At 42.0% G+C, this 13,670-nt stretch overlaps 2 protein-coding genes across 5 annotated transcripts in view; one reads left to right on the top strand and one right to left on the bottom strand.

Moving 5' to 3' along the window:
* The window catches only part of DOCK2 (dedicator of cytokinesis 2), a 436,348-nt gene that overhangs the window by 90,477 nt on the left and 332,201 nt on the right, over positions 1-13,670 (bottom strand). For all 3 annotated transcript variants that reach the window (XM_045395044.3, XM_045395045.3, XM_045395046.3), the window contains 2 exons: positions 9,065-9,163; positions 6,296-6,390 (listed from right to left, as the gene is read on the bottom strand). In XM_045395044.3, coding sequence (XP_045250979.1) covers positions 6,296-6,390; positions 9,065-9,163 — 194 coding nt within the window. The remainder of the gene's footprint in view (positions 1-6,295; positions 6,391-9,064; positions 9,164-13,670) is intronic.
* Positions 11,779-13,670, top strand: part of INSYN2B (inhibitory synaptic factor family member 2B) — a 119,463-nt gene continuing 117,571 nt past the window's right edge. Inside the window, exon 1 of one of the 2 annotated variants that reach the window (XM_045395047.3) lies at positions 11,779-11,942. The gene's annotated coding sequence lies outside the window, so the exon portion shown is untranslated. Of the gene's footprint in view, positions 11,962-13,670 lie in introns of both variants that reach the window. The other variant, XM_005558487.5, reaches the window with a different exon arrangement.

The raw sequence follows: 13,670 nt of genomic DNA, 5'->3' as shown, positions 1-13,670 counted from the left end.
ATCTCTGAATTAGATACGGTTTCCACTTTAGAGACGTGAGTTTAGGTAACTTTCCCAAAAGTCCAGGCAGTACATGTAAAATCAGGATTTACATGTAGTTACACTGTCTGCAGAATCTAGGTATTTAACCACAGGGCAGTTCTGTCCACAAGGACATCTCTGTAATTCTGTTCAATCCAAGCCGTGAGCTCACTTTATTGATAATAACAATGATGGAAGTATCAATTGCCACCATTCATATGGCCTGTGCTAAGAGCTCTACAAACGTTATTTCGCTTAATTCTATAAACTGAAGTAGGAGCTACTGTTATACCCATTTAACATAAGAGGAAACCGAGCCTTAGAAAGAGCAAATAATTTCCCCACATTCAAACAGCAAAGAAGCAGAAGAGTCCAGACCTAAACTCAGGTTTGTCTTTCTCTAAAGTGTTTCCAATTAACCAGAAGGACACACTGGCTCCTTGAACTTCCGGCACTGGCATGCTTCCACTCATGCCTGCCATGCACGCAGCCCTTCGCACTTCGTCCACATCATTCTGCTGCCTGCCCACAGCTGACTGGGTCCAGGGCCAACACGTGACTCAAAGCAGTTGTGCATGGGCTGGCCAGCAGCCCATGGGTAGTCTTATGGGTATAGTACTGTGCAATGGAGATACCCAAGCCTGGACACAAGTAGATCCATCCTTTCAACCAGCCCACAAGGAGGGAGAATGCAATCTGAGCCTTGAGCAGAAGCCATGGGCAGATGATTCCATGAGGAACCAGAAGCCATATGCAATAGAGCAGGGAACACATAAGTCAGCTGTTGTGAGTAGGAAGAAGCTGGCAGAAAGAGGAGCCAAACCCAGGCTTGCTATCCTGAAAACTGTTCCGTGTGAGGCCTCACAGAGCCTGCTGGCTCGAGTCCCCAGCTTCCTACTTCTCTTCATGTGGCAGAACAAATCCTGGTGTCAGGAGGCAGCCGAGAATAAGCCTATACACACTACATGTACTACTCCCTGGCCTGGGCCCAGGAGTGGAAGGTGCACAGAGTCCTACAGGTGCTGCAAGCCAGCCAGCGTCACCTTCCCACTCAGCCACTCTTCTGAGCTGCAGCCGTGGGCTGGGTGGTTGACCTCTGTGAATCTCAATTGCCCCATCTGTAAAAGGAGCCATGTGTGAAGACTAAATGAGATGCAGTACAGGAAGCAGGGGCCCAGTGCCTGCACATAGATGTCCTCAGTACATGTCAGCTGTTGTTGTTAGAGTTATCCTCAACTGCCCACTGCCTCGAAGTTCTAGGGCAGGAGGATACGAGGCTGATGATACTCCCATGTGACAACACAGCATGGACCCATGCCCACAGGCAGTATCATGTGAATAAAAGAGGGGAGAGGAGGCAGACATGCCCTATCTGGTGAGATTCACCAAGGGAGAGAAAGGGCCTCTCCAAATTCCAATTCCCTGTTATTCATCCAAATCCCAATCCCCTGTTATTCATGGGATGTAGTTGATTCTACTGGTCAGAACTAAAGATGAAAGCATTGGCTGGACGACATAGACATCCCTCCTCTTGAGCCACTGGGATATCCATTCTCCCACAGAGCCTTTAAGTGCCCCGTTTACAACACACAAAATGCTCCATGGACCAAAAGGTTAGAATGAATCAGCATATTCCAGCTCAGTGACAAGACACAGTTCACCCCAAGTGCCCGCAAACATTTTCTGCATAATTTGGGATTCCAGTTAGGGATGCAGCAGGCTCCCGGGATCGGGATCCTGCAGCCAGCTGGACGTCAGGATTAGGTGTTTTTTGCTGATTAAGGAAACCATGAAGAGGTAAGCTGGGCACGGCGGCTCATGTCTGTAATCCCAGCACTTTGGGAGGCTGAGGCGGTGAGTCACCTGAGGTCAGGAGTTCGAGACTAGCCTGGCCAATGTGGCAAAACCCTGTCTCTGTTAAAAATATAAAAATTAGCCAGGCATGGTGGCGTGCACCTGTAATCCCAGCTACTGAGGGGGCTGAAGCAGGAGAATCACTGGAATCCAGGAGGTGGAGGTTGCAGTGAGCTGAGATTGTGCCATTGCACTCTGGCCTGGGTGACAGAGTGAGATTCTGCCTCAAAAAAAAAAAGAAAGAAAGAAAGAAAGAAAGAGGGTTCTTTCTTTCTGGATTACATAGATTGGAGGAGGTGGGGACCCCAAAAATGAATGATCACTACAAATTAAGGTAGTAGGATGAACGGAAAATGGGTGTCAGTGATTCAACAGCACACTGATGGAACCACCATATGAAAAGGTAGACAAGACCCAGCCCAGATTTGTGCTTCAGTGAAGTAGTTTGGATATATCCAGACCATAGAAATAGAAATAGAAAGCAAAATTAACTAACATTTATGAAGCGCTTGCTGTGTGTCAAACACTATTCTAACTACTTTCTACATATTATTTCATTTTAGTTCCCACAAATATCCTTTGTGGTATCATTATTAGTCACATTTTACAGTGAGGAAAACGGAGTCCAGAGTGGTGAAGGAACTTGCTCAGATGGAATTTGAACCCAGGCAACCATAAGTCCTAACTGCCCTGTTCTGCTTCTGGTCTCTCTCTGGGCTCCGAATTCATGACAGCAACTGCAGCTTACATTTCCATGGGAATATTTACTGTTTCCCCGGCTAGACCAGAAGCCCTCTGCCTTCTGGGATCATAGCTTAAATTGGCCTGTCCATTGCCTAGAACCTTGGATGCCCATGAAATTCAATAAATATTTGGTGGTTGACTGCATTTAGGGTAACTTTAGGGATGTGTATAAATCCTAAGCCTCCTTAAAATGTTGGATTTCTAGAGTGAGGTGCAGATGGAAGAGAGGTAAAAGAGGTTTCCAGGCATAATCTTGTTCATTTACAACATTATAAAGAACTCGATCATTTAAAAATTAACGACATCATGTAAATCAGATCTTACTCAGTGTTGCAGCTTACCAAAAAGAAAAACGCTGTAACAGGAAGTATTTCTTGCAGGAGATGTGTCACTATGTCTGCATACACAAACAGTACACAGCTGGGGAGACATTAAAATCTAGAAAACCCCATTCCCTTTTCCAACAAACAGATAAGTAAATAATAGATGACTAATGCATACATAATACAGAAATCATAAGTGATAATAGAAAAATTATAAAAACAGGCCAAATATAATAAGATGCGGATCATAGAAGGAAGGAAGAAAAGTTAGTTGGAATGTCCAGACACACTGACAAGTGAAGCTGGCCCTGACCACATGAATAAGTTGCATCTTTTTGGAGAAAAGAAAATGGTATTCTGGGGAATACTGGTCTGGGATAAGTCATGGTACATGTTCTGTTTATCTAAATTGGGTTGAAATTGTTTACTAGTGGCATGATCTTGGAGAGTTGTTTCACCTCTCTGGGCAAAATGCACTTAATAATATGGAGATTACTTTGGGAGGCCGAGGCAGGCAGATCACCTGAATTTGGGAGTTCAAGACCAGCCTGACCAACATGGAGAAACCCCTTCTCTGCTAAAAATATAAAATTAGCCGGGTGTGGTGGCGCATGCCTGTAATCCCAGCTACTCGGAAGGCTGAGGCAGGAGAATCTCTTGAACCTGGGAGGTGGAGGTTGCAGTGAGCCAAGATCACGCCATTGCACTCCAGCCTGGGCAACAGGAGCGAAACTCTGTCTCAAAAATAAATAAATAAATAAAACAATAATAATAATAGAGAGATTAAGAGCATTGGCTTCAATGAAATGGCTTCTGTTTCTTTTCAGCAATGCAACAGGAAGTATGTTACTTATCTATTCTGCACCTCAGCTTCCTCTTATATAATACGTGAATTACAGTTGTTCTACATTGTAAAGTTATTGGGAGGATTAAATGAACTAATACATGTGAAGCCTTTGCAACAGTGATGGATCTAGGTACTTAATAAATGTTAGCTATTATAATATCATACAAAATGCAAAAATAGTGAGAACATTTCATGTGTTCTATAAATATAAGAGATCATTTTGGCTAGAAGATGAAGAAAATCTTCGAACTAAGCTATGTGTCTGCAAGGAGAAAAAAGTAATCTTTTCTGGTTGACATTAACACATGCTTCTTTAGTCCAAGGCTAAGTTTGTTGTCATCACCTAGTGATATCAACGCTATTATTATTGAGTTTTTCCTTGATACTGGCACTGTGCTAAGGAGTAACTCATTCTATCCTTATACACACAACGCAATTTTCATGAAATAGAAACTACCATTATCCCCATTTTACAGACTAGGAAACTGATACTCCAAGAGGTTAAAAGACTTCCCACGAAAGAGAAAGTGGCAGAATTAAAGAGTCTGAAGCCCAGGCTGTGTTCTGGAGTCTGACTTTTTTCTTTAATGTAAAAAAAAAATAAGTACCTGGCTGACCCTTAAGAGATACAAATCTATTATTTCTATTTAGGAGAGATTTCCAATTTATTAAGTCCCTTAGGAGATTACATTCTAATTTTCTAGGTATAAAGAAACAAGGATTATTGTATCATTTCTGGGGGCCTGTCCCCAAAATGGCTAAAGTTTGAATCAAGCTGGGATTTCAGGAGGAGATATTCCTTCAAAGCACTCCCACGGGGCCCAGCATATGTTTCTTCCAGAAGGACCATTAGACATCTCAGAAGGAGAAGTTGCCTGGCCAGGGCTCTAGTCCCAAGACCCTGGATCAAGGCCGGATATCTGTGCATTCAGCTACCCATCATTTAGTCCTCTTTCTAGTAACAACTTCTAGACTTTCCTTTGAAGAACTACTCTCCCTGCTTCTTTCCTTATCCCCTGACTTTGTGGTTTTGGTAGAGCTGACCACACCACCCACCCCTAGTTCCAAAGGCGGGTCATGAAATCCAAGCCTGATTTAACAGTACATTTCATTCGGCTGGCCGCAGAGGTCTATGGATGGGCATGTAGCCCAGGCCAGACCTTTGAAGACTGGCCTCAGAATTTTTTCTGTACCTAGAGAAAAAGAAGTCTTTTCATTCTATCGTCATTGAAAATACAACAAGGAATATATCTGCAACTTCTAGAGTCCATTTTCCCCACTATGAAGACAGCATCTGCCTGAGAATAAGGTAAATAGAAAAAGCAGAGAGACACACACACACAGATTCTCTTCATTGCTCTTTGAGCACCTAGATACGTCCATGCCTGAAGCCACACCTCAGGGTTCTTTCAGTTATCTGTGCTAATACATTCTCTTTTTACTTGGGCAAGTTTGAGTTAGTCTTTCCTCTTTCCCTTTCACTTCAGAAAATTCTGATTTTGTCTTTTTAACTTCTCCCCTTATTCTGCCCTCTAGAGATATTTCTATCTTTGCCAGCCCAATGCTTGTTTTTTTGATATAAAACAAGGGCAATAGGTAAAGGGAGATAAAACTAGACACCAGTATAATATGAAGGACTTTCCATGAAAGAGTCTAAAACAAATAAAAGAAGCCAAAGGAAAGCAGGGAGACAGAAAAGAGAAGAGCCAAGAAGATGCTGTTTTAAAGGAATTGACGGACAGGATTTGGGAATCAGGTTCTGAGAGAGGCTGGGGAAAATCCAAGGAATATTAGAAATAAGCCCAAGGGAATATTAGAAAATATTAATGAATGTTATAATTTGGATTTTACTTTGGTGAAATGATATAAGAGATCTAGCAGCAAAGACTGAAACTGATTAGAATTACTTTTATCTCTTGATGCGCCATAGGACATCTAAGTTATACTTGGGTTACACTGATAGTCTAGGAGTGTTAACAGGTATTATAGATATACACATAGACACAGCAAATGCACATCCTATGTGCAAATGGATGGGCACATGGAATGCTGTATCCTAAATCCTCTTCTTAGAAAAAAATCACATTATCATATTAAAAGCTCGGAGAAGTCCTGCAGCATGGAAATCTATTCAAAGCCATTTAATTAATGCTTCCTAAACTTATTTTATCATGCCACAGAATATATTTTATTATTTTTTAAAAATTAAAATAATATATTTTAAAATGCTTTTCTAAGATCTCCTGTCCCAAGAGTTTAGGAAAGGCTTCAGAGATGAAGTATGATATTCTAACAGGGATTTGAAAAATGGAGAAGGTGGCGAGGACTTTTTGAGTAGCTTCAAGATTGGTGAGGAGTCTTTCCTTGGGTTTAAAGATAGAAAGGATGCCTTAACACTTTAATTTCTTTTCAGCAGGGAGAAATTGTCCCTACTTTAACTCGAAATAAGTGATCTTTGAAGCGAGGGCTGGGTAAGGTAGCTTTATAGAAGCAGGTAGCAGCTCACCTGTTTTGAACCATGCTCATGGCCATCCAGTCTCCAGGGTACACGTTCTTTCCAATGAGGTCCTTGAACATGATGAACGTCTCCATCAAGAAGTCCTGAAACAATGAAGCACAGCACACATGTCATTCTGTTTTACAGGAACTCAGAGCTTGTCGGCTCTTTAAATTTTTTCTTTATTATATTTTGGAGGGAGGAAAAGGGAAAGGACACAGCCTTTCATTAACTACATTAAATGGAAGCTTAAAGATTGAATGCTGGAATGCCGTTTCCCAAATATCAGTGGAAGATGAATATGGGATGTGAAAATGCTCTCAAAATAAAGCACTATTAATTTCATATTTGGGAATAAAGAAGTAAATGTACCATTGATGTAGCAATTTTATAATCATTTTCCCAAATATGTATTTGAGAAGGAAATAATCTCACTGTATGAAAGCATCTCAGGTCATTGAGCAAATAAACTCTTATTAAAATGAATCTAATTAGCAGTGCTGTAAATACAGCCAATTCATATGTCTCTCTCTCTCACACACACACACACACACACACACACACACACAAGCAGACTGAATGAGACACAATGACAGGAACTCTTCCTCTCCTTTGAAGAGGTTCAAAGTGGACTTCAGCACCCTCCCTAGATTTTGCAGTGAGCCAAACTTTTTCTTCATCTTTGGAGAATACAAATTAAAGACAAATCCGGAGGCCAGGCACGGTGGCTCACACCTGTAATCCCAGCACTTTGGGAGGCCGAGAAGGGTGGATCCTGAGGTCAAGAGATTGAGACCATCCTGGCCAACATGGTGAAACCCTGTCTCTACTAAAAATACAAAAATTAGCTGGGCGTGGTGGCGCACACTGTAATCACAGCTACTCGGGAGGCTGTGGCAGGAGAATCACTTGAACCTGAGGGGCAGAGGTTGCAGTGAGCCAAGATCACACCACTGTGCTGCAGCCTGGTGACAGAGCGAGACTCTGTCTCAAAAAATAAAAAATAAATAAGGACAAATCCAGATAGCTAAGACCAGAATCACTGGCACTGAGACCCTTTTGAGCTGGAGGTAGTGAAGTCATACCACCAGTGTGCTTTAGGTAAAATTCAAAATCTACAGGAAATTCGTCCAGAGTTGTTTCCTTAAGTTGGTGGTTTTCAAATTATTTTAACAGCAGAATTCTTTGTTCAAAGAAAGTCTTACCTGGAGCCCAATATATAAAATATATAAAGGTAGAACAGCTCTGGTGGAATTGTGTGTGTGTGTGTGTGCAGGTGTGTTTGTGTGCATGCATGCGTGTGTGCACGTTTATGGTAAAGCATAGTGAGGATAGGAGGAACATAATTTGAAAATCACTGCTTTAAGCTAAGTTGCAAAATTCTGGAAATGGCATTTATTCTTTTCCAGGAATCTTTGTTGCTAGGGAAAACTACCTCAATACTTTAAGTCCTTGTTTCTACATCAGCAGAATGGGGATAATATCTACTTCAAAGGGTGACTGTGAAGCTTAAGTGTATACTGCCAATCAGATGCTTAGTACAGAGCCTGGTCTCTTACAAATTCTCATGACGTGATGATGATGATGGTGAGTATTATATTATTCATAATTGATGTCACGTGGGGAAGTGTGACTCTCATCACAGGCACATCCCCTTCCTATGGAAATGAAGAAGGTCCCTGGCTCATAGATGGGAAGAGTGGCTTCTTAATGAGAAGAGATAGCGTGGTATAAGGGTTACAGTCAATGTCCAGACCTTACCTCCGCCACATACTAGCTATGGGACCTTGAGCAAGCAGATTGTAGACTTGTGAAATGTGACTCCTAATTCCCATGTCATACTTTTGTGAAGGTTATGTAAGAAAATGTGTATGTTCAATCAATAAGAATTCCATTTCTTACCTTCTTCCCCCAGAGACCTTTCCTTCCATAGAGGATCAAAAATTAGGAGTCCAGTTTTTCTATTTCCATGTCTTAAGCTATAGGGAAATTGGAGGTTGAGAGAAAGGTTCCATTTCTTGCCAGTCTTGCTCCAATGGAGAGAACATCTCACTACTGAATGGATGAAGGGGTAGGGCATTGACTTTCTAATGATTCCTTTTCTTTTTTTTAATGAGCCTCTCTCTGAGGTTGATCCCATTTTGGTGCCCCGGTCTCTCTAGGGAGAGTTGAGAGTGACCTCAAGCAGTGGGACTCCTGAACCTGGTAGCGACAAGACAGTGAGAAAGGTGGCCACACTGAGGGCAAAGGGTGCTCTGCTCCACCCTTGGGGCAGGAATAGCCTGGGCTGGGCTCTATGTTAATGAAGTCATCAGCTTCAGAGATAGAAGCCAGAGGCCACGGGCAGATGGTCTTGCAGCAAATGCCTCCTGAGAGGCTAGAAGAAGGGGGCCCAGAGGCCAACTTCCTCTAGGCATTTGTGATTTTAATAAGAGCTCTATTTTACTGAGCATTTACTACATGAGAGCTATTGTCTTCTCATGCAACCCCTTCTTAGCCGTACGACATAAATTATATTATTCCCACTTTACAAATAAAAGAGATTCACCTGCCCATGGTCACAGAGTTAGCAAGTGACAAATCCTAGATGCAAACCTAAGACTATATGACTCTAACACTCACGCTCTTAAACCCTGAAATGTCTGTGATTCATCAGTACATATTGGTTAAGTCATATCTAGATTATGTGGTAGACATTCAGGTCTCTCTGACAGGGACAGAAGGCATGTTCCAGAGATGAAAGAGTTCTTCCTCGCCCCCAGCATCCTACAGACTCACCACAAGTTCAGAGCTGGTCTGGAAGGTCTCAATGTAGAAGGAGTAGTGCTGGTCACCCATCTGGTTTAAGATGGCTGTCATACATGCCACAAAGTGACTCTGCAAGAAATGAAGAAAAATACCACAAATAGTTGAGAGAGGACCATGGAAAACTTCCCTGTGAGAAAATGTCTCCTTATGGCTCATTCCTCAAAAAAGTATTTACTGAGTACTATTATATGCCTGGGACTATAATAGGAGTGCCAAACATAAACATAACACCTGATCCATTACCTCTCCTGCTGTTCGCACACTGGGGAAAGAGCACTGTACTTGTGTCAGGAAATTCAGCCTATATCAAAATCATGGAGACAGTTTCATTTTATGACAAATAATTTTACATGTGTAAGTCCCAATTGTCTCATCTGTCAAATGGGACAATAAATCATCTGAATCTACCTCTAGAGGAGTACCAAACCAATCAGATGGCTCCTTTCGCACCTTGAAATGCACTAAAGTTCTCTGCAGAGGAATCCGTAGTTGGATCACCAGGAATCAGTCAGTGGCAACCCAGCACCTCCTGGGACCTGCCAGTTGGTAAGGGCTGAGAGGGATGAAGGAAATGAGAAGAGATGGCCCTTGCTGTTTGTGAGTTAATATCTAGTCAGGAAAGGAAGATTAACCCATGAGAGAAAAAGAGTAAGACCCTCAATTTGCAAAGCCAGCTAAGTACCAGAAAGATTCAAACAAGGGGGCAATCAAAGCAGGGACACAGAGAGGAGACCCTGGGAGCAGAGGAGGAACCACACCCTTTCATGCACCAGAAGACATCAGCATAGCCTCTTCTGCTTCCTCTTTCCCAGATTTTATCAGTCCATATCAGGGTGAGTTTTCAGTGTCTGCAAGCAGCACTCAGGGGGATCTATTCCGGAACCTAGTAAACAAAGCACTAGCCACGAATCCACCAGGGGTGAGAAGTCATTCTTGACTGTCTCTTGCACATTTCCACTGGGACTGCCATCTTGGCCAAATGAAGTTCCACTGTGGTCCAGCCAAGCACGGGCTTGTGGAAGATGGCCTGGCTGGAAGTATTATGTTTGAACAAAAAAAAAAAAAAAAAAAAAAGCATTTTTTTACCATAAACTGCTGCCTTTTATATATATATATATATAAAAAGTTCTTCTTTTGTTAATAACAAATATGAAATATATACAGGCATACCTTGAAGATATTATGGGTTTGGTTCCAGATCACCACAATAAAGTGAATATCACAATCAAGCCAGTCACATGAATGTTTTGGCTTCTCAGTGTATATAAAAGTTATGTTAACACTGTATTGTAGTCTATTAAGTATGCAATAGCATTATGTTTTAAAAAACATAAATTTTAATTTGAGAACATAAACCTTAATTTAAAAAACTAAATGATCTAAAAAAAATCTAATGATCATCCGAGCCTTCAGTAAATAGGAAGCATTTTGCTGGGGGAGGGTCTGGGCTTGATGCTGATGGATGCTGATTGTTCAGGGTGGTGGTTGCTGAAGACTGGAGTGGCTGTGGCAGTTTCTTAAAAAAAGAACAGTGAAGTTTGCCTTCGTGAAGTTTGTTTATGGTGCCCTAAAATAATGGTAATAGTAACATTAAAGGTCACTGTCACAGATCACCATAACAGGTATAATAATAATGAAAAAAATCTGAAATATTGCTTGGATTTCCAAACTTGATGCAGAGATACGAAGTGAGCACAGACTGTTGGAAAAATGGTGCCAAGAGACTTGCTCAATGCAGGGCTGCCACAAACCTTCAATTTGTAAAAAACAGGTATCTGTGAAGCATAATAAAACAAGGTATGCCTGTATGTATATATTCATGTGTATATATTTCCTCCCAGGTTTACAATTTCGTTCCAGTGGTAGAGAAACAAGAAGCCTTTTGGAAAACTGTTTTGTAAGCTTACACTCCCAAAAGTAGCTCCCATGATACGGATTTTCATTTGTTTCTAAGTTCTTTCCAATTGGGAAGTTAGAGATAGCATGCTTTCCTTGTCAGCAGGAAAAGCTATATAATTAGTAGGTCTCAGAACAAAGTAAAAATGCAAAGCCCTTGTTTAAAATTATTCCGTTTTGAAACAGCCATGGAGCCCTTCTAAGCAAGGTGCCTGTCATGACTGCGAAGGTTACAAGCCCAGGAAGCTGGCTCTCTCTGCCAAGTGACCACCACACCCACACACCATAAATGACTAGAAAACATGCAAATCCGGAGGAGATCACAAAGCTGAGACTCTCAGGGACAATGGCTGATGATGCTTTGTTGATGGGAACTTGTAGCCTCTACACCGAGTGGCACCTCCTTGAAGAGCCAGAGTCAAATTTGTTTTCCTGCTCAGGCCCCCAGGAGGTAGTAGTGAGTGTGTGAAATTATCCCTTTCAAACTAGACACAACACCGCCGTCACTAATTTAACCGGCTCCCACTTACATCAAGAAAAAACCATTATTCTCGTTTCTACCTCCAGCCAGGCCAAATGCAAGAAAGGAGAAACCTTAGCATTTGAGGGGTGTAGGAGTGTGTGTATGTGCATGTGTGTGTGCCTGCATGTGTGTGTGTGTGTGTCTATACACACACGGGAGCGTGTGTTTCCGCTGCTCCCTCCATCTCTCCTCTCCCTTCCTTAAAGAATTCAGCCTGTGGCCACTAGAGGTCTTTTCTTTTCACATGGTAGCTGCCGAGCAGTTTGTTCGGCTTTTTATTTATTCCTACGTGAGCAGACCCACTACACTTCTTGCATATAAACAGTGAAAATTACAACATAAAGGACTTATTATTCCTTCTTTTGGAGTAATTTTGCTGCTGGTCAAAGCCTGGCTCATTGTGCAAGGAAGGGGGACCATCCTTTGCAGGTAATTCCACTGCTTCAAGGTAAGAGATGTGTGTAGGTTTTATTTTTTATGATCGATGGTCCTCTAAGAGAAAATGCGATCATCTCTTGGACAATAGTTTACTTTTAAAGCTTTGACTTGAATGAACAGTGAGACTGGGAGCTTGTCTGTGTGTGTGTGGTGGTATGTAGCGGAAAATCCACCACTGTCAGAATTGCAGGCTTCTCAAATGCATAGACATGGAATGCTTGTTATTTCCAACGGCTTGATTTGAATTCGAAAGGGGAAAAAAGCGAAGAAAAACAAACCTTGGCTCTCAAGTTGCCTGGAATTGGCTTGAAAAGGATGCATTGTCTTAAGCCTTGTTTAGAGAAACTTCCATTCTTCATTTTAGAAGATAAAAAGGGAGGGGGATTCCAGTCCCCATCTAGAGAGAGTGGCTATTTTATGAAAGAAACCATTATCTTTTTATTAGGAGTTGGTCGGTGTGTTGTAGTTCACTGATCAATCAAAATTACTTTTACCAGCTTGTTAATTTCTTAGTTCTCACTACCACGTAGAAAAACCCGGTTGCATGCCTTTCAGTACGATTTGCAGTGCAATGTGACTGAAGTTTGGACAAGTTACCTGCATTTGGCTGTTAATGAAAAGTGACAGTGTTTTACTTCCGACTAGAAGGATCTTTTTTTTCTGCTATGGTGTCTAGCCCACTTTGGTATCAGATCTGTGGGAAATCACACCGATGCGACTGATCGATAACCTGAAACGGAGTGAGACACTAGCAGCAGCTTCGTGTTCAGAAAAGTCTCCTTTCTGTCATTTGGATTTTAAAAACCACCTCTTTTGTCACACAGTGATAGAATCATGGAATAACATTTTACTTCTCTGACGTGTGTCTCTTTTTCAGTAGTTTCCTCAAAAATGGCATTTGTGTCCTGCCCCTCTATAAAAGTTTGAGACCTTACTTCCATATCCACCACGTCGTAAATTTTTAGAAGGAGACATAGGAATAGGGGGTGAGGGGATGTTGATCAGACTGCATTTGCCCTAGCAACTTAGACAGCCCTAACAGTGACGTTGTTCAAACTTTATAGTGTAGGAGCTTGAACTCCCAGCCCTGTCAGAAACCTGGAAAAGCCTGAATACTACATGGGGGACAGAGGGGTGGAGGGATCCCTTGTAGTCTCCAGGCTAGCAAGAATCCCCTTCTTTTCATCCCTGGCAGAAATTCTGTAATCGACATATTTACTACCTAGGAATGAGGCAGCCACTCATCCATACCCAAGCAGCATGCCAGGATGGGAAATTGCTTCTTAAAACAGAATTCCAGGGAGACTTGCATATTAAATTCCAGGGAGAAATTGTATCTGAGACTCTGGCACAAACCAGGCAGTGTCACCTCACCCCGATTGGGATGGTTTAAAACGTGGCTAATGAATCACAGCATGAAGAGACACGGTTTGAAACTAGGTCAAACGTGTAAAAATAAGTGCAATCATCACAGGCACTTGGCTGATGAGGGGCTACTTAACACCTTGAGTGGCAGGGCTTATTTGCTGTACAGACCCCTCTTCAGTGATCCAAGACAATCAATCCTCTCAATTAATTCAGCCCATCGGGACATAGGGAGGTCTTGCACACTTGGAAGCTCCAAAGGGAAAGAGTGAGGGTCTGTTCACTGTGTGACGATGAGGGAAAAAAAGAGAAACCCAATATTATGTGACCAGAATTAATTAGCTGGGATACTAG

Source organism: Macaca fascicularis, chromosome 6 (genome assembly GCF_037993035.2).
Source record: "Macaca fascicularis isolate 582-1 chromosome 6, T2T-MFA8v1.1".
NCBI classification, from domain to species: domain Eukaryota; kingdom Metazoa; phylum Chordata; class Mammalia; order Primates; family Cercopithecidae; genus Macaca; species Macaca fascicularis.
The sequence above is the reverse complement of the archived record's forward strand: the minus strand, read 5'-3'. Positions and strand labels throughout refer to the sequence as shown.